The sequence below is a fragment of the Geospiza fortis genome, unplaced genomic scaffold (genome assembly GCF_000277835.1).
Source record: "Geospiza fortis unplaced genomic scaffold, GeoFor_1.0 scaffold878, whole genome shotgun sequence".
Lineage (NCBI taxonomy): Eukaryota > Metazoa > Chordata > Aves > Passeriformes > Thraupidae > Geospiza > Geospiza fortis.
In genome coordinates this window covers 1,270,706-1,296,760 of record NW_005054471.1, presented here as the reverse complement: position 1 = coordinate 1,296,760, position 26,055 = coordinate 1,270,706, and the positions used below count along the sequence as shown (strand labels likewise).

Here is a 26,055-nt window from a genome sequence, read left to right as displayed (position 1 = left end):
TGTCCGCTGTGCTGAGGTACGGCCATGCCCCCCAAGGCGGCCGACAGGCGCCGGCAGGTAAGGGTTTGCCGCACTCCCGTGGTGGCAACGCCGTGGTGACGTCACCACATGCGCCGTGACGTCACACCCCAATGGCGTCACCGCGGCGCCTCGCGTGAGGCGGCAGCCCAGCAGAGGGAAGGTCGCTGAGCAGCCCCGGTGTGACCCTGTTGCCCTCAGTTCCTCCTCTGAGCTCTCGGTGTGACCCTGTTGCCCTCGGTTCCTCCTCTGAGCGCTATCCTTGGTGTGACACCAGCGGTGACGTCACCGTTCCCCAAACCGCCACCCGTGACGTCACTGCGTGCAGCACAGATCTTTCCCTCCGAGTTCACAGAACCTCAGAACCATCAGGGCTGGAAGGGAACCTCGGAGGTCACCCAGTCCAACCCCCCTGCCAAGGCAGGGCCACCTGGAGCAGGTGACACAGGAACACATCCAGGTGGGGTTTGGATGTCTCCAGAGAGGAGACTCTAGGACCTCCCTGCACAGCTGTTCCAGTGCTCTGCCATCCTCAGCATAAAGAAGTTCTTCCTCAGGTTGAGGTGGAGCTTCTTGTATTTTAGTTTATAGACACTGCTCCTTGTCCTGTCACTGGGTACCACTGAAAAGAGTCTGGCACCATCCCCTTGTCACCCACCTTATATGTATTAATGAAATCCCCTCTCAGTCTTCTCCAGGCTGAACAGGGCCAGCAGTGCATCAGAACATGCAATCTCTCCTTGTAAAAGAGATGTTTCAGATCCCAGATCATCCTTGTGGCCTCTGCTGGACCCTCTCCAGTAGCTCCTTGTTTTCTCTGTGCTGAGGAGCCCAGAAGGGGACAGAGCACTCCCGATGTGCCCTCAGCAGGGCTGAGTAGAGGGACAGGATCACCTCCCTTGACCTGCTGGCCACCTGATGCACCAAAGGATATCACTGGCAGCAGGGGCACACTGTGGGCTCACAGTCACCTCATCAACTGCCAATACACCCAGATGCTACTAAGCAGAGCTGAGGGGTTGAAGTGACAGCTTAGGTTGCCCCACAGAGCTGTAACCCACAGGGCTGGGTGTGGCAGTGGAGTCAGCACAGCCCCTCTTGGCCCTGTTGAGTCCTGGCTGCATCATACTCTGTCATGCTGTCCCTTCAGCTGCTCGTGATGCCCTGAGAGTTCTGTGGCATTACACAGCTCTTCAAACCAGCCTGTCCCAAAGCTGCAGCACTCCTCACTTTGTCACCATGCTGTTCAGTCCTGTGAGACTACAAAGTCCTCAGAGATTGTCAGGCCATTTCATCACTCTTCCAGTATGCAGCACCCCTTCCAAGGCGGGTCCTAATGCGCACAAGGTGTCTCCAGCCTGCCCACAGATCTCCCAGAGACACTGAGTAGACAAGTTAAAATAACCTTTTTTACAAAATTTAAAAAAAATTCACCCAGCTGTGAGTTTTGTCTCTTTTCTTTTTGCTTTGCTATTTGGTCTTCACTCAGCTCAAGCAATGAAGAGGAGTAATTTGCTACCCTTCCTGGCCCTAAACCTAGACTGCTGTGGGGTCCCTGTCTGTGAGACCTCACTGTAATCCTTTGGGCTCTGTGTAGACATGTCTGCATGCATCCTCTTTTAGGATAAAAACTCAGATTAATTTGAGTAATTCTTGGGTCTTGTCTGCTACTGGAGTATCAAAGTGTTTAATTAAAAAACGGATGGTGGCCTAGCTGATAAAACCCTTTTGTTAACATTATTAGATCAATCCTAACACACTTGATGTTAGGGTTGATGGGAGGAGGGTTAGTAGGCATGTCAGCAAGAGTGAGAGGATCACTCTGACATTCCTAATTCCCTAGTAAGTACTAATAAGTACCAAAATACAAAGGGCTTTATAATGTTTTCAAAGGGCACAAACTCAGAATCAAAACCCACATCCAGTCCTAGAGAATAAAGATGTTTGTGCTAAAATTGTAAAAAAAACATTAATAATGATGTGAACTAAACTGAGGATGAAATTCTTGCTCTGAATTTCAGTTTCTTTTATTTTCAGAATTTCCACATAAATATTTTCAATCATTTTCAGTAGCCATTATCTCAATACTCTGAAATGGAGTGGCTTCGATTGAAAAACTTAATCTGCTGTGAAGGCATTCCTTTTATTTCAAAGCTCTTGAAACATCATTAACTGTTTAAACTCTGAGGATGTTTGGCTTTTCACATAACTTTCATCACAATAACCTAAAAGGCAATAATTTTAACTTGTTCTTTATTACATTTTCTATATTTGCCTTGAGCTTGTTAAATCTGATTGCTGTTTCACATCCTTTTATCTGCTAGACTATCTTGAAGTGGAGGAATTGTGTGGTTGACTACCTCTGAGTCCAGAGGTAGTCAACTACACAATTTCCCCTCATTTTCTCTGACTCAGAGTACAGATGACATCTCAATGCCTTTGGGAGTGTGGGGAGTGAATGCCTTTGTGCTGGTCACTGCCCAGCCAGGGCCTGATGTTTGATATCTACTTGGCCATAGTGGCCACTGTAAAACTAATTGGTGGGTCAAGGTTTAGGTTCCAATTCTTGACAAGAATTCTCCTGTAGTATTATGCTCTTTCCCCCTGCCCATGTGCTTTTTATTTCTCTGTTTTTATATATTGCTTTATTCTGCTCTGCCTCTTAGGTTTTTCACTGCTGACTGCTTTCACTTTGAGAATTTTCTTCCTGAGATTGTTCTCAAAGGTGGGATACTTACCTGTACACCTTTTCCCTTTTACCATGTATCACTTCCAGCTCCTCCTCTGCTTTCATGACTCCATGTTCCTCACATGCTCAGTGATAAATTCTTGTTTTGTTTCTTCTCCTCCTTATATGGGGGTTGTCTGCTCTTCTTCTGTGCCTGTCTTGTATCTGCATTCTCCTCTAGCATCAGTTTCTTACTTTGTTTCACTCCTTTTTTTTCTTTATCCAGATGATTTCTGCCTCCAGTTCAGTCTCCAGCCTCCTGATGGGTGAAAATATGTCAAAGTTGGGCTAATCATAAGAATTTAAGTCTGTGTTCTGGATGAATTATTTGAGTTGATCAAGCCTTATTCATAAATGCCTGTAGGCTTTCATATATTTCTGTACATTAACAGAAACATTTTAGTGTTTCAATGTTCAAAGTCTTAAAATAGTGTTATATGTCTGGATCTTTTTGCTTCCAATGCAGCTTTGGAAATAGCACCTAGGTATATGTTCTATACTTCAATAACACCATTCCTTTCATATCTGAAATACATTATGCACAATTGAGCTCAACAATTTTTGTAGGGATGTGGAATTATGAAAAGGCATAAGCCAACTTTCCTGCATCAGACTGAAGGGAATGAGTGCATCAGATTCTCAGCTTTCCTGAAAAATGAGGTCTTGAGCATGGCAAGCAGGACACTCAGAAGTATGGTGTTAACAGCAGAGATGTGTGGCATGTGCATGCCAAAAGTGTTAGGGCAGGGAACAGCATCCTGTTGGTCTTGTGTCAGTCCCGTGTGTGGTCCTGGGTGATGAGAGAAAGTGGTCAGTTATTTTGAGATTGTTGTTTTGAACATGTTTGACAGGTTGGAAGTGTTTGTTTCAGATTTCCGTGCCTTTGCTATGCAGCTCAAGGAAAATCCTTGAGTCAGCTGTGTTGAACACCCTGTGCTACACCCTTGTGTACCTCGGTGGCTGCACCCACCTCAAGGAGAAGCAAGATCATATTATGGCTCCTTAGCAGATCTTGCATACATTTAGCACTTAAAATACAAAGCCAGACTGTTCAATCTTATCAGTTAGGGTTAACCCCACTGCAGGAACAGATCACTTAAGCAGTACTAAGAAAGGGTCTGAATTAGGACAGAGAGGCATTTCTTTTTACCCTTGTGGTCTTGCACTCACTGACATTGAAACAGCTTCTTTGCTGTTCAGCAAGTCACAAAAGAAACAAATAGACCTCTTCCCCAAATACAGAAAACAATGAGACACGGTTTACTTTTTTTGTATTTTCTTATTTTCTGTATTTTTTTCTTCCACTGAGAAGGCTTTTAAAGGTGCTTACTTGTTCTTACACATGCATTAAAATATCCATGGAGTATAAAGCAAACATTCCATTTAGTGTTGCTCAGAAAGCATTAGAGAGTGTATTGGCAAATAGCTCTTAAATTGGCATCCCTAGTGTGTGCAAATAAATATCTGCTACAGGGCAGGCTTCAAGTGACTTTGTTTCCATGCTGTGATTTCTTGCTCCTTGTGCCAACTGGTGGTTTACTATGGAGTTTGTTAATATTCAAAACAGGAATAAAAAGCTAGCAGGAAACTTACAAAATTGTTTTACAGAAGTGCCAGTCTTAGCTCTCTTAATGTCTCTACCTCTTTCTTTTAGAATCCAACAAGTGCATTACTACCTTACAAGTACATTACATTTTCCCCACAATTCTAGTTAATCTCTGTGCTGTGCTGTAGAGGAAGTGGAAATTACTGTCCCTGCTCAGGAAGATGAACTGAACTTAACAGGAGCGTTCTGTGATTGCTCAGCCTTGTAGCCTGATTGTATTATGGTGACAGCTAGCATGAGGAGCATAAAGGCTCTGCAGGAATGTCTCTTTAATTATATTAAAAAAATATAGTCTGAGTTTCTCATTTTCCCTGATGAGTGTTTCATTAATATGTAATCAATTTTCAGCTCTTGGAAAATTACCTCTAATATGAACTGACACTTCAGCTTGTCAGAGTGACCAACATGCATCATCACTGCTACTGAGCTCTCTGGTATTTTAGGCTGGATCTGTGAGTCCAGGTCTACTTGTCCACCCTTATGCTTTAAGCATAAGGACAAATTTTACATTTCTCAAAGAGTCACTGAATAGTGGCATCTGGCTCCTCACCATACAGTGACCCATTAAAAGATCTAGTCTGAAAGGGGCAGTTTAATCTGGCAGTACGGGAGAAAGATGTACTGTGGGAATCCATCAAGTCAGAGGGTTTTGGGAAAGCTGCAAAAGGCAGGCCTCAGAGACAGCAGAACTGTGATTAGAGCTAAGCAGTAGCCATGAGATTGGTCAGCAGAAAAGTTATGTAAGAAGTAGAAAAGTAACGACATATAGAACAATGGTCTGTGTATTAATGCTTGTCTAGAATAACTCCCTAAGCTGCAGAAAAGTATATCTAGCAAGATATTAGGATCTTCTAAGCTTAATAATGGAGCTCTGTGCATTGTTTTAAGGCTTACAAGCAGGTATTGTATTCAAAAGAAGCAAGCATTGTTTTAACCAAGGATACGTGTGCTTATGATGATTGGATAGAACTACTGTCAATATGCTCTGCTTTGTGTGATTGGTCAAAAAACTTTTAAAGTAAGTTGCAACATTAAGTTCTTGGTCTGCTGCCTGGGATGTGAGCTGATGGCATCTTCCCATTGTCATAACCATATAATGAGACTGATGCTGGGAAACAAAACAGCTCAAGACTCGTTCCTAGCAGTCCTGTCCCATTTGTGATTTGTACAGAGACCCCGGCCAGCGATCTGTACCAGTCAGCAAAGGCTGCAGTGACAGCCCTTATCCTGGATGGCAGCACAGCACATGTGGGAGCAATCATTGCATCTCCTGTTTGGATAGACAGGGCTGGCCTTGGGACTGAACCTGAGGAATAGACACATTTTTCCAGGAGGGTTTCTATGCTCACCAATTCGGGATTCAATCTGGTTTTAAATGAACACTGGCTCTTGAGAGGAAATCTCTGCTTCCTAGGTCACCAGGATTTAGTTACCACCAGAATTGCCACTGACAAGTCAGAGGATTTGTGCAGCAAGTGATAAAATAGTTGAAAAGCAAGGCTCTAGGAAAAGCAGTTCAGAGGGAAACAGACTTGAAAAAACTTCAGAGCTTTTGATATTCAGTCAAGAATAGTGAATAGCAATAGGTACTGGTAGTCCTGTCTCTTTTGTATAAATTCAGATCAGCAATTCGTGACTGTCATGTCTCCAGCAAAAGGGAGAGCAATGTGAAAAAAAATGTAGATACAGTCAACAAGAAGAACAAGACCTGAATGTATGGTTGAGTGTGATTTTTTTAGTTTCTTCATTGCAGGGTAATCTGGTAATATTACTGGGGAGTTGAGGGCAAAACATCTATTAAACATTGCAAGTCTTTGATGGTTCCCTTCACTATCCCTGTCTTTTAGGATGCAGAAATATGATACCTCTTATGAAATGCCAGCCTGGTAGGGCTTTCTTTTAAATCTTCTTTCTCATTTACAGCAATGGTCTTTAGAAAGTCACCAGTAGTTTCTTCTCATTTTTGTTTTCCTATTTTATGACTACAGAAAAATTAAATATATATTATCCAGACATCCTACCCAAAATACAATTGGAAGTTCTTGTTGAATAGCTGAGCAGCAGAAAGACTCCCTGCTGAAGGACTTGATTTTGCAGCTATTTGTACCTCTTGGTGGCTTCTCTGTGATCGAGGGAACTGTGAGAAGGGAAAGGAATATTAAATAGCATTTAAAACATCACTTTTCATCTGTTTCCTCTTTTCATTTTTATTATCCTGTTGAATTATGGTATCTTTGCTGTAGTGTATAGTCAATTTGTCTTGTAGCATAGTAGACGTCTGGCCCAGGGAAGAATTCGTATGTGCTAATATCATACACACCCTGGAAGAAAGATCCAGAAAGAAACAGTAACTTGGGTCTTCTGCAGCCTTCATCTAAGTACGATGACTGTCGCAGGCTTCTAATATCTTTTTGCTGTTGGAAGTGTGGCAATCTGTTAAGTTATTTAATGTAAGATAGTCGTCAGAGTAAACATTATTAGCCTCCATTAATTCTGACTCTGGCATTTTTCTCTGGAGCACTTGAGCATCTCCTGGAGTGGTCAGAGTCACGATGGTGACCTGGAGGTGAGAAACTCCTTAATGCCTCCTGCTTGTTCCTTCGTTCCCTAGCAACCATGTCTACTCTTTTTTCCCTAATATAAATTCCTCATGATTATTCACACTCCTTGTTAATTAATATTATTAAAGGCAGGGATAGAAGCACATTTATTAGGAAGATTTAGGAAGACAGTTGATTTTTTTTTTCCTGTAGCAAAACCATCTTTAGTTTATCTAGAATTTGCTAAAATGTAACTATTTGGATTGATTAGTTCTTTGTTGGATGTCTTATTTAGGCTTTGGATTACCAAAACCCCCCACCACTCTAGATACTGAACAATATGAACTAATAATCTATAGCAACATAACCTGGGAGGACTGAAGTGAGGCAGGAAACCTGCAAAAAACAAAGTGTGTGACTATGGAATTAAGCTGTGTATCATAATGCCTGTGCCCAGTGGAATGAAATGAATGTTTCCCCGGCAACCTTAATTCTCACATTTTCTAAGTTCTGAATGCTTCTCTTTGAGATGTTAATAATAGTTAACTTTTTTTTTTCCCCTATAGCTAATGTGAGACACAAAAATGTGGTTGAATTTTAAACATGCATATGAAGGCAAGTTATTTTAAACGTCTTACTAGTGAATATTGAATATACAATCATTATGTTGATTCACAGTTTTAATTTATTTTTTGTTTTTATTGCAGATGTGGTTGTGAATTCTTCCCTATTGTATGAACACTGTGTGATATATTTAGGTAGCTGTCAGAGCAAAAGGATTACATTTTTAATCATAGTTTATGGGTAATGCATTGTTACAGTAAAAAGAAAAATGGGGAAGCCATGGTGACAGGACACAAACTACCTCGGTGATATTAAGGACTCTTTACAGCTAATGTGGCAGAGAGAACTTTTAAGAAAAGGTATTAAAAAGGAAAGTGTTCTGGCTTTGGAAAGATTTACAGAGAGCAGGAGCCTGCAAAAAAAGCCAGCAAAAGAACAAAGCACAGAAACACCAATAAAAAGGAATGTCAGGACTGCCCTTTTCATCAGGCAGCACAGCAGTATTGTCTGTGCTATTATCTGAATTAGGAAACAGTAAAAGATTTTGTATTTTTGACTGATTTATGTTTGCTCCCCAGCTTGTAATAGTTTTAAACAGATCTGCTGGTTTTGATGACCTTCATGTACTGCTAATATTGCCAAAATATTAGCAACTCATCTTTCCTCATCTTATTTTTTCATCTTTGTGCCACCTTCCAGCTGATTCCAAAAGTCTGAGATACTTTGGGATGCACCTTCTGCAGCATAGGTGGCAGTAGCAGAAATGATGCTTGCAGAGCAAAGTGTCTTTGCTTTTTATGCTGACTTCAATAGTGTACTGAGTCAAGTGAACTAGAGTCTCTACCTTCACTTGTGAAAGTCCAGAATATCCAACAAAAAAGTCATTCAACTTTTGTTGTTGAAGTAGGCCTCTGCATTGGGAGGGATGTTTTATCTGGGCAGGAGACAAGAGTTTTGCTGAACAACCCCAGAATAAGCTAAGGACCAGCTTCTTCTTAGATGGCTCCAGGTATGGCTGTTCTACCTTCGTGGAGCACACAGAGAAGAAAGCCCCAGATCCATGCTGATCTCTGTCTGCTGGCTCCCATCCTCCCACTTCGGGTTTATCATGTCTTTGGCATGTGCTATGTCTATACAGTGCAGCATTTGACCAAGGATCTGTGTCATAACAAAGTAGTTCTAAAGCATCACTGTTTAGATTGGATGGAGTAGTAGGAATTTCTTCAGTTCAAAATACCAGACATAATAATTTTATGTCTGTCAGTCATGTGCTTGCTCCCTGCTGTGGGGTACTACTTGGCTTTGTTCCAGGGAGCCCTAAAGCAAGCTGTCACAATCAGCAAGTAGAGGCTGGTAGGAAAGAAGGAGAAGCATGGAGAAGGCTGTTATATCTCACTGACAGATGCAATGAAACCTCTTCCTTGAATACCCTCTCCCAGTTATACACAACAGCCATCCTTTGATAAAGGTTAAAAACATTAATAGAATCAAAGCTAAGACTTTCAGACTCTGTATTGTATTTTGCAATAGTCTGTAAACTTTGTTGCACTCAAAATCTTGTTTATGGGCAAAGGGAAGGCACAACTTATAAAGCTAAAAATTTCATGTCAGTGTGACTGAAATTTTAGTCTAAACATTATTGTCTGTCCAGATGTATTCATTTAAGAAAATAAGAAATACTTCTGTGCAAAAAAAAAAATCATTAATTGTGATACTGCAGTTGAAGTTGCTGAGAAAAAAAAAAAGCTTCCCAGTTTCTACTTCTTTTCTTGTATTTGCTTTTCCAGTGCTCTGATTCCTAAAGTTGATGGTTTGATTTTGCTGTTGGTGGTGGTGCTGGTGGGGATGTTACGATAAGTTGTCAGCAACTGGAGACCTTCTTTGGGGAGGATTGAGATGTCCATTTTGATAGTTTCTGCTTTACCTGGAGTTTCTTTTATATGCTAGCTAATATATTTCCCTTTTTCCGTTGGTCTGGTGCTCCACATTACACCTGATATTGCTGCATATGGTGCTTTTTCAGTGTGCTAGATACTAATTTTTTTTCCTTCTTTGCTACACGTAAACCAGATTTTCTTCGGTTCCCCTGTTTGCAGACCTGCCATTCTCTAACTGGCCAGTGGTTAGATGCTTACAGCTGTGGGGTCTGTGATGACATGTGCTTCATGTCTTTTCATGCCCTGCCTGTACTCCTCTGTGCCATATCCTGAGTCTCCTCAGGGTCTCTCTGTCATACCAGGCCTGTACTGCATCATTAAATTCCAGTTGTAAACCATATGATAGTTGTGTACAAAGACGAGGGAAATAGAGCCAACTAGCCACCGGTCCCTGGTTGATTAGAAAAATTGTTCATGTTCTACTCTACAAACTCTTTATGGTAGGGGAAGCAGGGCAGGGTTTGTGTTGCTTCCTTAGAGTGCACTCATAGCTGTATCTTTTCTTTAGTCTCACTTTTAGATTGTAATACTGTTGCAGATATTTATTCACAGGTGGCTCTTTGGGGTATGTTAATTGAAATCTGTGCAACTGCTAAAACCAATTATCCTCAAATCGCCTTGGCAATGTCTTTGCTAATGGATAAACACTTTTGTAGACCCACTCACAAAGGATAATAGTAAGTAGACTTTATTTCATGTTTAAAATCAGGAGTCTGATTTTGATTTGGATCTGAATAAAATTCTGCTCTGAAAATCTGTTTAAGTCACATCAATTCACACATAGCAAGGTCCTTGTTAGAGAGAGCCCTTTTTTGCCCATTGCCAAGCAATCACATAGGGGAGACAGGCCAGCTGCTTGATCCAGTCATCTCAGTAGTGGTTGTGACACAGGACCTCTTAGCCTCTGCTCTGCAATCTGCCCATGTGAGACTATAAAAGGACATGTTATAAGTTTTATCTTCTCCACCTGCATCACAAAAATTAGTATTTTGAAGTGAGGCATATTTTCTAAGCACAGAAATGTGTAGTTCTGCTCATTTTTCATGGCTCTTAATATGTATCTTCTGGAATAAAGACAATCCCTAATGCCTCGTTAGTAACAGCAGTTTTATGTGTCTTAGCTTGTACAAAGAGAAATAACACAGAGACACTGTCTCACATTTTTGTTGAACTTTGTTCTCCTCTGAAAATATTTCTTTTTTGAGTTCTTATTGTCAAGACTTAGCAAGTAATGGGGCTTGATGAGCAATGCTTTGGGATTCTGGGTCAAAGTCTTTCTGGCTGCTTAATTGTTTAATACCTAGAAAGTAGGTGGTGGAAATGAATATTAGTTTTCATAATGAGGAGGAATCATGAGGGGAGTGTACGAATCTCTGTGGAAGCTTGTGTTCCTGAAAGTGTTCTTAAGACATGTGGAAGACAAGAGGAAGAATAGGTGTTGTGATAAAATGGGGCTTTCCAGAAGAAGAAGGAGGAAAACTAGGTGAGAGAAACAAATGGCAGACTTAAAAAGTAAGCAGTGGTTCTTTGCATTGCCATGTAGTTGTACTGTGGGAGTCCTTGCTGTGGAAGCTGTGCATGCTAAAAATGTGCATGGATTCCAAAATCACAGAATAAATTTGTGGAGAAAAAGATTCACTGCTATGGAATTAAAAGGACAGCATTTCAGGTTCAAGTCCCTGTGGCAAACTAAGAGGTCATCCTGGAGAGAATAGAATAGACACTTTCTTTTGAACAGTGTTGGTGAGAGATACTTGGCTAGATGGACCTTTGATCTGAGCTGAAAGGCACACTCTAATGTTCTTCTGAAGAAAATCAATCAGCCCTTGGGAGCTTGCTCTCCCACCCCTTCGTTTTCCTTCCCTCTTGTCTAGTATCCCCTTCTTTTCTGTCACAAAGTCAAACACTTTTTTTTTTTCTGAGTAACTCCTCTGCTTTTTTCATCCATACCATCAAATGTTATTTGTGATCCTTCCTGAAACTGTTCTTGCCAAGGTTTCTAATGTTGTTTCCTTTGCTCGATTTACCAGCTCTCTCTCTTCCTTCAGGGTTCATGGTCCTGTCTGTCCCTCAGCATCTCCTCAAAAGGATCCTCTTCATTTCCTCTCCTACTTTCTGTTAAATTTTCATAAATCTTGGTCAGTGGTGCCCTTCTGTTATTCCTTGACTCTGGGTAGGGTAGTCTCCCTCTCTAAGACACCCTATAAACAATTGTTTAACTGTTTTCCTTAACGCCCATCATAATAATTTTTCTGTGCTTTCATGTGTGCAGGGGGGTTGACAGTGGTTCATTTCCCAACTGTTCATCAGTGTTTTCCATGTTTTCTCATTGCTCATGGCTTTATGGGTGTGGATCTATTGTCTTTGGGCTCCCTATGCCATGCAAGCACTTAAAACAGGGGCAGCCTTTTAGTGTGTTTGACCAAGGCACTAAAATGTGTGTATGACATTTGGAGTGTATCACAGACTAGGACAGACTGGTAGTGTTGTACTAGGACAGAGCCTGGCATTTTTCTCATGCTGAAAAATCACTGTCTTGTGTTGTAAAAGTGACTGGTTTTCCTTCAAATTATTTATACACACACTGCTGGCATACTCAGCTTTTAAAACATACCATTGGAGCAAGCATCAAACTTTTATTCTGATTTTGTTAAATCCAGAAGGAAAGTGCTCTGAAAGTTTACATTGGATGTGTTCTCACTTTAGGGCCAAGGTGGACCTTCAGGAGGAAAGGCAGGAAAAGCTGGTAAAGGTAAAAAAAAGGTAAGATTCTCAAGTCTTAAAAAATGTTTTTTCCTTTTTTCAGCTATGAGATGCAAACAAGATTTAGTCTGAAAAATTAGGTGTTTTTTTATAAAGTTGGTAAAATATAAATTGATTTAGTAGTAAGAAGTTGCTGTAGGTTTCCACTGAGAAGGGAAATACACCAGCAAGTTAGGACAAAAAGTATCACCTGGAACAAAGGCACAATTTGGGTAAAATGCAATATGAAAAGATTAAATTCAGATATTTGAGATGTGAATTCCAAAATACTAGCTGACTCAGACTGCGAGAAATCTGCCTGCTCAGTTTAGAAAATTCAAAGTATAGCCCATATTCACTTAACAAAGAAGTACAAGCTGATAATAACTTACGATAATGTTTTTACTATTGGGCAAATAAATTATTTGAATACCTTGATTTAATCTACCTTCCTCTTATTTAGCTCCACTGGGAGGGATGGAGGATCCATGACAGGAATGGGAGAACAGTCTACATGCCTTTAAATAGACATATTGACAAGCAGCTTTTCACTTTCTTGGGACAAATCACAGTCTCATTAAATGTTCCTCTTTTCACCATTTAAAAATGAAAAGTTATTTACTTTTAAATGAAAATCATATGTAAATATGTTAAAACCATAATACTTCTTATCTGATTCACTTGGGAAAACAGCCACTAAACTAACTAGCACCGAGTTGTGTATGATAAATGTCCTACGAGCAGGTGTTCATGTGAGGAGCATTAAATCACAAACAACTGTTCTGCAGCCATCGTCCCTTGTGCATCAGAGCGCCTGACCTTCCTTACAGCTTGCCTCATTTCAGCTCCCTTGGGGAAAGAAATAAGGCTGCAGCCTGTGACTTTCCCTGGGCTCTTGAAATATGCAAATTTCTCAGTTACTTTCAGCCACTGCACATTTTAACACAGCGTTGTGCTTTTTACCTTTGTGGTACTCTGCAGGTAGCAAAGCATTGCTGGGTCCAGCCTCTATAGTTTCAGCCATAAACTGTACTTACACCTTGGACTCATCCTCAGTTTTCTATGGCTGTAAAGTCAGCAGGCCTGCGAGAACTGTATTTACAAGAATGATTGATTTATTTTAAATCAACTCATTACACAATTTGAACTGAGGGAGAAATTTTGCCTGGAGCAGTTAAGCACTTTAATCAGCAGTTTTGTGTTCTGACTATTTTTTTGTAAGGACAATTAATTGAAATTCATTCCTTCAGTGATTCATTTTCTTTTTAATAACCTTATATCATGACATGAGCCCAGTGCTAGCCCAGGGAGAGCAGCAGTGTGTTGTTTGGAGAATGAGACATGCTGGCCTTTGCAAGAAATTGGTTAACATTCCTCCAGGAGCCACATCCCTGCAGCTTTGTATTTCAAACTAAATTCTAAGAGTAGCCCATAAAATAACAAGTCAGGAGTAATTGCAGGTTCTTGGCTTGCGCCCTTGAGTAGTCCTTAAGTCCTATAATACCCTTGGGTATTATGTGGCAAGGGAAACAGAATTGCCAACTTTTAAACTGAGATTGAAGTGGAATCACTTGAGTTTTGTTATTGGAGTTAATCCAGTTTTGTGCCAGGGCAGGAATTATCTTCAGAGTGCAGCTCCTCCAACTCACTGAACTCCTGCTGGCAGGTGTAGCCATACGGAAATCTTCAGATTTTGGCCTGCCATTTGTGTTCTTCTGCTCTGCTCAAAGCAAAGATGGGTGGGAGAATGTTGTTTTTCTCTCTTTGCTCTGTGCCTCAAGAAGTGCTACTTTGGCAAGAAGCAAAACTGTCAGTCTTGTTGCATTTCTGAGCTTGTCGTTCCTGTTCTAGGATGAAGATGAGTTTCCTGAAACAGGAGAGGACGGGTCGACAGGAAGGGCTGCAGTCAGATCCCCGGATCAGCTGGAGCTGACTGAAGCTGTGAGTAAAGCAATGCCTCTCTTGTCTTGAGGTGTGTATGAAACTCCATAAGCAGAAGCCTACCCATCGGTTTAGGAGGAAATTCTGCAAGAGTGAAAGTCCAGTACTTGCTGAAGTACAGTGTCTGCAGTACCATATGAAACGGCATCAACAAGAAAACAGGGAGAATGTGCTATGAAACCCAGTTCTGGGCTTAAAGCACTGTAACTGGAGGTAATCCAAAAGCAAAAATGAGGCTGGGGCTTTGCTCAGTTAAGGAGGACCCAGAGCCAGTCCTGAGCTTTTCAGGTGCCTGTGTGCAATACACAGGACAGGAAAGTGTCCTACAATTTTATTGCTGTTTCTTCTGTTGGCTCAGTAGCATTGCAATTGGTCACCCTTCCAACTGCAGTTGTTTCTCTCTGCTCACTGCCTTATAAAACCCTAGCATTGTTCCCTGTCCTTAAACTATCACTGTGACAGGGAAGCTTTGTGTATGTCCTCCAACTCAGGCACTAAAAATAGTCAGCAATATTTTTTTTTGTTCACAGTGGTCAATCCTAAAAGTACTGCTACTGAGCTTATTGTATATTTTTGGACAGTGTAAATTTTAAAGACACGAGTTGTCTGTCTCACCCTATAGAATGCAGTTAGCATTTTTCAAGTGATACCATATCTTAGATAAGAATTAAAATCAAGAAAGCCCATTGAAATACTGGAGTAGGAAGCAGGATGACTGTTCTGGATTCCACTCTGAGGCAGGTTGGCCCCAAACACTGTTCTTGTGGTAGCATTGGCTGTATATGTGGTATCTGCAGTGAACTGAGCATAAACATGGTGATGTTATTGCTGTACATTGTATTAGTAGTGAAGTTTTATTTACAGTACTATTTTGTTTCCATTCCAAAGGAATTAAAACAGGAAATTATACGTACCTTGTCAGCTGATAATCCCCATGTTCCCCGAGATATTGTCAGATTCAACTTTAAAGTAAGTGTGACATGACATATAAAACTGTAATTTTTTGCAATTAATTGGTTTTGTGTTTTCCTTTGGTTTATAACCAGGTAAATTTTCTTTTAATGCAGCTACATTTTATTACATATTTACTGCCAATGGTTCTTAAAGGGTTTTTGTAGAGGGTAAAAGTCTAAAAGCATTGATTCATTTATTTAGAAGTAGGATATCATAATTACGGTACAAGATCTGTCAGTGAAGGTAATAATTGCACCTAATCTCATGTAGTTACTTTTCCCATTCTTTGGTGGTTAAAGGACAAAAGGCAAAGTTTTTCTCAGTCTGTAAGAATTATGTCTCAGTATCCCCACTTGAAGATTGAATTGTAGGAGAGCTCAGAAATTTGTTTTGTGAAATCAATGACCAGCTTTATTCATGATGAGTAGGAGTGAGCAACAGACAGCCAGAAAATATCCAAGAGTCGCACCTTCACTTTTATATGTGCAGGGCACACACTGTGTTACCCTGTAGCAGCCTTCTGCCACTACCATATACAGCCACCAAGACAGTAGGGACGTAGGGAGGGTGGGTGATGGCTTTGCCCTGAATCAAAGGGCATGAAGACAGCTCCTCCAACTCTGGCATTGAATTATTCCCAGATTTAGAGGGGTGTCGTGGTTTAATCCCAGCTGGCTGTTAAGCCCCACCATTCACTCTATCTCCCATGGTAGGACAGAGAAGAGAATCAGAGGAGTAGAAGTGAGAAAACTCATGGGTTGAGTTAGAGACAGTTTAATAGGGAAAGCAAAAGCTGTACAAAGCTAAACAAGGAATTAGTTCACTACCTGAGGCAGATGTTCAGCAATCCCTAGGAAATAGGGCTCCATGTCACTTAATGGTTACTTGGTAGGATACACACCATCATTCCAAACATCCCCTCCCCTCATTCTTATTCTTCCCCCCAGCATTCTTTTCCCCCCAGATTTATTTGCTAAGCATTCCATATGGTATGGAATATCCTTGGAGTCAGATGGGTGAGTTAGTGATGAGGTAAGGTGGGGAACAGAACTGTGCAAGTGCTGCTGAGCAATAACCAAAACATCCCTGTGTTATCAGCACTGTTTTCAGCACAAATCCAAAATACAGCCCCAAAATACAGTAGCTACTGTAAAGAATATTATCCCTGTCAAAACCAACACCTAAGAGAAGAGAAAACCAAGCAAAATATTCCCATGTCTGTCTCACCTCTGTGCTACTGTACTTGTTTGACCAACCATCGCAAGATTCCAGAGAAAGGAAATCAGTCTTGTGGAATAAAAAAAAGCTCTTCTCTTCCATTTGGAGCTGAAGCTTTCCTTGTTTATAGTATATAGACAGGTGATCAGTAATCCATATCTTCAGATTCTCCACAATGACTGAAGTGAGCTCAGTAGTGTGCTGTGATTGACATAGTAAGCAAATCAAAGTAAGTGAACTATTGAAGCATCTGTGTTCTTTGGTGGCTTCTGTTTGCTTTTAGGTGCAGTTAAAAACTAAATTATAGGGATTAAGCTGTTCTTTACTCTGAAGATTGTGAGGCACTGGAGCAGTTGCCCAGAAAAATTATGGATTCTGCAGCCCTGGGAGTGTTCAAAGCCAATTTGGATGGGGCTTTAAGCAACCTGGGCTAGGGGAAGGTGTCCTTGCCCAAGGCAGGGACGTTTCAACAAGATGTTCTTTAAGATCCCTTCCAGCCAAAACCATTCCAGGATTCTATGATTCTATGATTTTGTTGGGTTTTACTTTTGTAGGAACGAGCATACAAGCTAGTGGACGATATGGATCATACAGCTGTTCACTTCACTTTGAATGGATATTTGATACACAAAGATTCAGATGAAGGCAGACGCCAGAGTATCAGATCATGCGCTGAAGCAGGTAGCTTTATTGTCTGATACCACGATAATTTTCAGATAGGCACTAGTTCCTCTTATTCAACATGATGGAATGATCATGCTGCATTACCACAGAATTAAACTGCTCCTACTTGGGCTTGCCTGCCTTTTGGCAATCAAATTTAGAAAAGTAACCAGCCAGGTGTTTGTTGCAGTCTAGAAAATAGTGTGTGGTTTTTTGAGTCATTTGAATGCTAACACTGAAATTTTCCAAGTTACTTAGTGTCTTTTAAACATCTTTCACTACCATTAGCTGGACATACATGTCTAAACTACCTAGCCTATTTTGAAAGTTATTTAAAGTATTAAAGCAGAAATATTTGGAATCTGGGTGATTTTTCAGGAAACTATCACATGCATGACCAATTCTTGAATTCTTACCAAGACATATACTTTCAGACGATGTGAGATACAAAACCCTGAACTACCTGGACCTTTGATCTGAGCTACTAACACTCTTAAGTGTTCAGACAAAAAGATGCATTAACCAGATACTGAAAGCTCTGTTGTTAGTAAAGAGTTCTAGATTTGAATTTTCAGCAGGGAATTATGTACTGGCTAGTGATTTTATTGTATTTCTGCTGTTTGTGAAGGGAGAATTTCTGTCACAATGAGTGTTCTGTCAAAGTGGTAACTGCAGGCACAATGATAACACTGGGTAAACTCCTGAGAATAGTTTTTGCTTGGAGCTTCTGAGGGTCAGTGCCTCCTTTATTTTACATTTAACAAACTATGTATGATGATTTGAAGTGGGGCAAAGTGTTTAATGGGATCTTCAATGCCATGAAATCATGGATTTTTGGCAGTGCTTTTCATAGATTCCAAACCAATTAGTTTCAAGTGGCTCTATGCTAGCATGGCTACACAGTCAAGGCTATGATTGGAATGTAGACATCCATCATTGTCAAACAAGACTAGTATATTAATTTTTATCCATATAAATAAGAACAACCACGTTATAACTTCTGTGTGCCTTGAAAACATTCTTAGTAGTTGTACAAACTGCAGAAAATTCTGGAGGATAGAAAGGTCTGGAGCTGAAGCGATACCCAGAATCAGAGTTACTCAGATCAAAAGGGTTACAGAAGTTTGCTCTGAGTTAAAACATTTATTTTTTTATTTCAGTTAATCCAGAAGTACTGCAGATGAATTCTAGAAATACTCTAGTGACCTTTTGTGGCTTTGAGCAAACAATTGTTCTCTAAAGTGGGGAGTTGTTACTGTGTTGTCTAGTGATACAGCATTAGGGAAGGGTACATACATACATCTATGCTCCAGAAGACAGAGTATCTGTAGAATATTGGATAAGATGTCCTGTTATTCTGGGCTCATTCATGTGTCCTTTCTGTCATCAGAAGAGACTCCTGCTGAGGAGGAAAAGGCTCCTGTGGAGGCTGCCACTGAGCCAACTGAAGAGGCAGAGACTAAAGATGAAGAACCCACAGAAGGAGCTGAGGTAATTCTCTATAGCCAGCTAAGAGCTGTCCATTTTACTTTTAGTATTAGCTTTTAAATTACATTACTATAAAATGGGTTTGCTTCTGTGATTGATTATTTTATGTCTGAGATGTCAGTACTGTAGGTGAGAACCTCCAGGTTCTCCTGGGCAGCTGTGGTCCTGCTGCCATTTTTCAGATGTAGAAGGTGAACAAGGAGATCATACCAGATCTGTCTTTATCCAGATATTATATCAAAATAAAGTATGATCTCCTGGGATCTAGAATCTTCCTGGACAGTATGACCAGTGGTGAAAAACAAAAATCTGGAGAAGTGATTTAGACATAGCTGAATGAATGAAGTAGTGGCTTGATTTAAAGGCTGATAGGAAAGGAGTAGCCTGTGAATGTCTGTTCTTGTCCACAGGGTGTCAGAACCCACAGTGTCAGAGTTTCAGGTGAAACTCGTTGTCTAGCAAGGAAATGAAAACACAGGGTAATGGGACTCTAACAAAATCTTGGGGTCCCTGAGTCCATTTTACCAAAGGCAACTGTGCTATATTATCTCTCTCATGTCAGGTGTCTCTCTTATATCAGGTTTTAAAGTCATTTCAGTCCCTGAATGTATATATTCCCATTTAGATATAATTTCAGAATGCCATTGATCTGAGTGCTGGAAGTCTCCTAATTTGCATCTTAAATATTTAATCTTCAGTTACAGTCTCCTTCACTAGGCAGCAGAAACCAGCAGTCTGAGAAGAAGAAAGGAGATGACTGATTCTCTCAGGGTGAAGTCACTGCTGTTTTTTCTTGCAGGCTGAAGGAGAGGGCGAGGGAGAGGGAGGAGAAGAAGGAGGGGGAGAAGGGGAACAAGAAGCTGAAGCAGCTGAGGCAGCAGAGGAAGAGCCTCCCCCCCAAAAACCGCCAGAAAGGAAGCTTGCAAACCAGTTCAACTTCATAGAGAGAGGTTCAACTACATACCAATATCCTCTGCGGGTATGTTGCTGTTTCCTTCAGTGTCTTGGAGGATCTTTCCTTTGGGAGGGCATGTAGATCACCTGTGTTTGTATCATATCCTGTGATCTATGTGTACTACTAGGAAAAAAGGTATAATGGTTGTACTGTTGTAAAACATTTGGTGTAGTGACAGTGGTGACTGAAAATTTCTTGCCTCATGAACTCTTGGACAGCCTATGAAAAGTTTTGATGCTACTGTAAAATCTTAAGCCTCTACTTGGACATATTTTTCAAGTCTGTTTTCTCATCTGAAAATGTACAGAGTAACGTTAGGGTAGCAGCCAAATACTTGGAATGTGTGAAAGCAATTTCTCTTTGTCACTGTGTACTTTTATGGTTTTGTACCTCAATTCTTATTAATGGAGGAGATATAATAGATAAGATATAATCTCCGTATATTAAAAGGACAAATGTGTTTGGGCTTGTATTAAGCATGAATACTAGAGTAACAAACTTATGTAAGTGTGACAAATCTGTACTTGTACATGGTACATCTCCCTCCTGCTCTGCATGCACTTTCCAATAAGTACAGACCCAAACCCTTATATTCCTTCCCTAAGCTTTGTGCTGAACCTACAGCCGTACCCTGTGAGCATGTTTTCATGGGGCCTTCTGACTGAGCAATCCTGGTGATGTTGGCTCCTGACAGAGTGCTCAAAAAGGAGTTTCCTACACCAGGTATACAAGTTTCAGAGAGAAAATTCTTTTGTTTTCCTTGTTACAATTGGAGTGTATATTTCCCCAAAGAGCCTGTCTGTTGTCTTACAGCCATTACACCTAGGGTTAGATGTCTTTACATGTGAAGGACTCAGAGAGATATATGAGTTACTGTGCTGCTGGAGACAGATCTCAGGAGAGTTTGTCCAGCAGTGGGGTGCTTGCTATGAAGTTTGAACTTAGATTCTGCATCTTTCAAAAATCGCAGTGGAAGCCATGGAATTTCTTATTTCTTTGTTCCCAGATCTGAATTTTCTTTTCTTCCCAATGATTTTATTGGGAGAAGCTTGTGTGTCTGTGTAGGATTCTGCCTTTGAAAGCAGAATATAGACCTTAAATAGCTGCATACTTCTATGTGCTGTACTGGATGTGCAGTTTCCACCTCTGAGATGTCTTCATTTCAGAGGTCAGTGAAATGCCACAGGCAGCTTCTTAAAATTTTTCTGACACAACCGTTTTTTGAAAGAAGGTGCTGTTCTTTTAAGGGAATCTTTCATAGAAATATATTAATTTATTTCAGAATGTTGATGTAAGGATGGTAAAAATATTATTTCAGTAGCATCAGATGAATTGACTCTGTTCAATTCTTTTGTTCTGATTGTTGTATCCAGCTGGCTTTTTAATATATAGGACAAAACTTTTCAAATTTGGTAGGATGTCATAACTGGTGCCAGAATTGGTACCAGAACATTTCAAATAATAGAGGTGAAAAAAACCCATTTGAATTCCTTCAAAATTAACTGCTGAAATATTTGAAGTATCTGGGAAAAAATCAGAAGGTCTTGTGAACATTCTTTTGTCCCACAACAAAGTCTTTTTATAGTTGCACGATCACCAACAGTGTTGTACATTGCCCTAGGAGTCATTTGGATATCAAGTTATTAATGCAGACTGTTTTCACAACTAGACTGTGGTACTGCAGAATGCTTCAATGCTGAGATTATACTTATTTTAACTTTTTCTTTTTTCAGGAAAAGGGGTTGCAAACTGACCCTGCACCTTTTGAAACTTTCTCAGACAATGTTAACCTGGTAAATCTATATCTATATCTATCTCCTTTTTATCTTTAAAGTTGTTTTAGACTATATTTTGGAAATTGAGGTGTGAGAAAGTTAAAACCGAATTATTGTGTTTGCATTCCTTGCAGTAGAATGAATTCCTTTGCTGTGGCTTTGGTCTCCCATTTGACTCTGACAGCAAACTAGTATGACCCTCTCTTCTGCCTTAATGGGTGAACTTGCTCATGGTTTATATTTCTAAGGTTAAGTGTCTCCATTTAGATGCTTTTCACTGGTTTATTTTTTGCCAGCCACCCTGACCCGTCTGCTTTAGAGAGTCTTAAGGGAGTGGGAACGGGGAAACCACAGGGTGAGAAGAGTTTTGGATTCAGCAAGAGGTGGGCTGCAGGCTGCAGGGTACTGGCTCATCTAGGGACATAGCTCTCTCTTGGAGTATTGTTAGGAATTTGGCATATGCAGCACTTGGGTTTATACTCTGACTAGGTTTAGCACTATGCAAAAACAGGTTTCTAAAGCCTGAAGCTGAACCAAGTGAGAACTACAGCAAAATGAACTGTTTCAAGAGACTTAACTCTGCTTTATGTAGCAGAAATGTGCCTATCTATTCATGATGAAAGGCTCTGTAGCTTTTTCTGCATACCTTAAAAATGTAAAATAAACTATATTGGATGAAATTTCACACAAGAAATATATTACATCTTTCAGTGAGAAGGGAATCAGCCAGTTCTGCTGATTAATTCTCAGATATTTGTAAAATGTAATTGTGTTTGCAACAGATATAAACATTGTTTCAAATTAGTCTATCAAACTGGTATTGAGAACACCTTTTGGGTACTAGTGAGTAGAGGAACGGGAGAAGACTCTGTTACATAATGGCAGCAATTTAAAAAATGCTGGTATAGGAAAATGATAGGAAGGGGAGTAGAAGTATCTCTGTCAGGTTAAAAACAGTAATCTATTCTGTTCCTGAACCTGAAATTACAGAGTAATTGGGTTGAGATCTTCCTTCCCTCCAGTTGGAGTTTTCTTTCATTTTTTCCTTACAGTGAGATGCCCTGAGACTTAGAACAGAGATCTTTAAGATAATTAGCCTCTAAGATTTTGCATTAAATGTTTGAAAGCTAAGAGGAAAGGTTTTCCTTTGATTTCTTTTTATATTGTTGAAATTTTCAGTGCGTCTAAAATAGTATTTTTATATAAACTCTTTTTTCCCCTCAGCTCTTTTTCCTTTATGTTCTTCCTTATGTTCCCAATCTCCTATTCCAAACTTTTCTGTTCTACTCCTTCTCATACTTGTCTCATCTTCTTTGTCCTTTCCCCGACGTTTGGAACATCTTTCCATCTTATTTCTGCAAATTTACAACACAATACAGTTGTTTGGTTTTTTTTTTTCCTAATGTGTTCTGGTACCTTTATTTCAATGTTCTAGTCTATAGTCTATATTTGAATCATATTCCCTATCCTAAGCTAATGTGTCAGATTGCCTTTTGTTTTGTCCTGAAAGAAATATACTGGCCTCAGATACAATACTAGGATTTCAATACTAATGAATAATTCTTAAGAGAAGTTACTTTTGGATCTACTCAAGTAAGACATGTGTGGCATGTGGCATAGCAGAAGATGTAAAACTGCTCTCAGTTTCCATTTGATCATATGCTTCAGAGTTGGAGTCCAAATTTAAATTGTGTTAAACTTCTACAATTTAATTTTCCAACACCACATGACAAATGTCATAAAGCAAATGTTTAATGCATGTTTCCTGTTAAACACTGGTAAATTAGCCAAACACAAAGTCCTGCAAAAATAAAGGTACAGACAGAGTCAAATAAGCAAGTAGAGTGTTGGAGGAAAGAAATTGTTAAGAATGCTGTAATGTTCTTAAAATAAGACATGCTCCATCATTCTTGAAAAATCCTGGACCTTTAGTCTTCACTTTTTGTGTAAGAAGACAGATGTTCAGCTAATTCCAGAACAGTTGAACTGTTGTGATGACTATCATATTTTTTGTGATGGTGTAGTTGGCTGTTCTCAGGAATATGATCAGGTCTTGATAAATACTGCCTCTGTCTGTCTCTCAGTGGTTTATCTATGATTCCTATGTGGAGGAACTTGAGAGAATGGAAAAGGCAAAAGAGAAAGAAAAAGCAAAACCTGTGGCAGTAAAGAAAGAAGATCAGAAAACTGGAAGAAAGTTATCCGTTGTGGAGCTACCGGTATGTTTCACAATGTGGGGAAAGTGCTTGTTCAAAGTGCTGGTGGGTGCATCTGTAGAGCAAGTAAAAAGTAAAAGTCGAAGTAAATCATGTTGGCTGTGTAGCTTGTTGTCTTAGTAGGCAAAAAACACCTTTAGGAAATGCAAAAGTTAGTTTTTGCTAGAAATTGAATTCCCAAAACAGAATTTCTGTTGTGCTGTATAAAACAGGATTTTGATTTTGCATAATCTTATTTTCAAACCAGATTTCCAAGTGAGATATATAGCTCTTGGTTTTTGTGCACTGTGTTTGTTTCACATTTTTGATTATTATGTGAGAGATAAAACAATGAAATAGGTAGAAACACCCTGTCATTTTTCAAAGAGTTGTAAGGGGTGACGGTTTTACATACAATGTTTCAATCTGAAGGGCACTGAGATTTATGATTCTTTCAAAATACAGCACTGTAGTAAAACACTTCTCACTATTTTTTAATTTTTAATGATTTTATAGAATTACAATTTATAAATTTTCTAATTATAGATACCTAAGTGGCATGCTTCTCAGAATATCAGGTGTCCCAACACATGCCATGCCCTGACCTGATGCTGTGACCTTGCTGTGAGGGTGATACTGACTCCTAATCCAGATTCAGGAGTAACCTAGGAGTGCCTTGTGGGAACGACAGTTCATTCTATCGAAGTGACAGTATCCCTGTCTTAAAAATATTATCCCACTTCAAACATGGAGCATATGATATATAGGACAATATGGAAACCCTGAAAGATCTTCTTCATGTTCCAAAATGTTTTCAAGGGGTTCAGGAAGTTTGTATTACGGTTTAACTGGCTGGTTCTTTCTTCCCCAGTCTAAGGTAAACAATTTAGAAGGCAAACTGAAATAATTTCTTAAATGACTGGAGCAAGATACCCTGATAATTATAATACAGGATCATGGAAATCAGTTCATAACTTTCTCCTAGAATAGGTGTGGACATATCAACATATAGATACAGATATACTTATAGATATAGATATAGATATAGATAGATGATAGATAGATAGATAGATAGATAGATAGATAGATAGATAGATAGATAGATAGATAGATAGATAGATATGTGTGTATATATATGTGTGTGTGTGTGTGTGTGTGTGTGTGTGTGTGTGTGTGTGTGTGTGTGTGTTTAATAAAAGATGACTCCTGAAACTGGCTTTAGCTCTTTCCTACCATATGGCCAATACAACTGCAGAGGATTTGGCTGGTTTAGCCACGAGGCAGCACAGTGCCAGCATAAACCTTACAGTATAAAGAGACCAGGAACGTGTTCTGATAGGCTTCTTCCTGTGAAGTGTGCCATGGAAATTCACAGTCCTTTTGAAAACCAGTGAACCTTTCACCTGTGTGTATTTTGGAGAATTAAGCCTCAAGTCAACATTGCAATTACAGGCTTAAAGGGTGGTGCTAAAAGCTAAATGAAAATAAAGTGAAACCATATTGTAGAGCACCTGCTGCCCGCTCTGCTGACAACGGTGGGAAATTGAAATCCAGTCACTCATGCTATCTGTCCCTTTGGTGTTTTGCTTTTCACACTTAACACATTCCAGGGCGCTTGAAGGGAAACCAAAAAGTCAATGCACTCAATAAGTGAAAGGAAAATCTTCTTTATACAGAGCTAGTGTCCCAAACTGAGATCCTCTGTGAGGCTGATCAACCAACCTGAAGTGTATGAAAAACCTGATGAATTCTTCACTCATTAACTGGGAAAAATGCAACCTGAAGAACTCCAAGGCTCAAATCAGACTTAAAACAGTCATTATGTCTGCTCAGATGTAGGTATATGGAAATTAAAGGCTGATGGCATCAGAATCTGTATTTCTGGCCTCAAGTCAGCAAATGGAGAAGTAGGTTTTGTGGAGCTGCTAACTCACATATTACATATGTTACACCATGCTAATTAAAACGGAGCTTTTCCAGCTGAGTGCTTTTTAAGGCCAAACTGTGCTTGGTCATTGCTGAAGGGAACTGTGGAACATCAAGCAGGAGACATGGCTGATCTGGATCAAGCTGCAATGGCCAGAAGCCACAATTAATTTCCACCATTGTTTTGGTCAGGCTAGGTATTAGCAAGAAAAATTATGATAGCTACTGAGATAGCACCAGATTTAACCCAAGGGAAAGAAGAAGATAAAATGAGTGGCTATTACCACAGGTGGGTCTCTCATGGAAGCTGTAGCTACGGTAGGAGGCCATGAAAGAGAAGATCCAAGAACTAGAGCCACAGCTGGAGATGATGGTAGGAGTTAGATGAGGATTTAAAAATGTAGCGAATGAAAAGAGAGAGAAAACAGTACTGGTACTGAATAAGAGGTCAAAGGAGTGCATGACTGGAAAAGCAGAGAAGAAAAGAGGGGAGGGGAAGGGACGAGAGGAGAGCCTTGGCAGTTCTTGACAGAAGCTTCTCGCTAGGGGAAGAGAAGTAAAATGAAGCTATGCATTGCAGCTTTTTTGCTAGGAAAAGCAGGAAAGACACGGTTTAGCAAAACAGACAACAGAGGCAACCAACAGGAAAGGAAGGGAGATAACCAAGAATTTCAACAGAAGGAAGGATGAGGATTTTATAAAGAAGATGTGTGAGGGAATAGAAGTTGGAATAATAGAAAAGTATTTACCTGGAGACTGTAATGAAGAACTCCTAGAAATGTCTCCATGTGCCTCTCACTCTAAT

General features: G+C 40.0%; 1 protein-coding gene across 1 annotated transcript in view; it reads left to right on the top strand.

The window, feature by feature from the left end:
- DNAI1 (dynein axonemal intermediate chain 1) overlaps positions 1-26,055 on the top strand; it is a 136,864-nt gene continuing 110,809 nt past the window's right edge. The window contains exons 1-9 of the mRNA XM_031062862.1: positions 1-57; positions 12,100-12,156; positions 13,987-14,076; positions 14,965-15,045; positions 16,803-16,929; positions 18,302-18,402; positions 19,199-19,378; positions 21,088-21,147; positions 23,214-23,348. Coding sequence (XP_030918722.1) covers positions 25-57; positions 12,100-12,156; positions 13,987-14,076; positions 14,965-15,045; positions 16,803-16,929; positions 18,302-18,402; positions 19,199-19,378; positions 21,088-21,147; positions 23,214-23,348 — 864 coding nt within the window. The 5' untranslated portion in view covers positions 1-24. The remainder of the gene's footprint in view (positions 58-12,099; positions 12,157-13,986; positions 14,077-14,964; positions 15,046-16,802; positions 16,930-18,301; positions 18,403-19,198; positions 19,379-21,087; positions 21,148-23,213; positions 23,349-26,055) is intronic.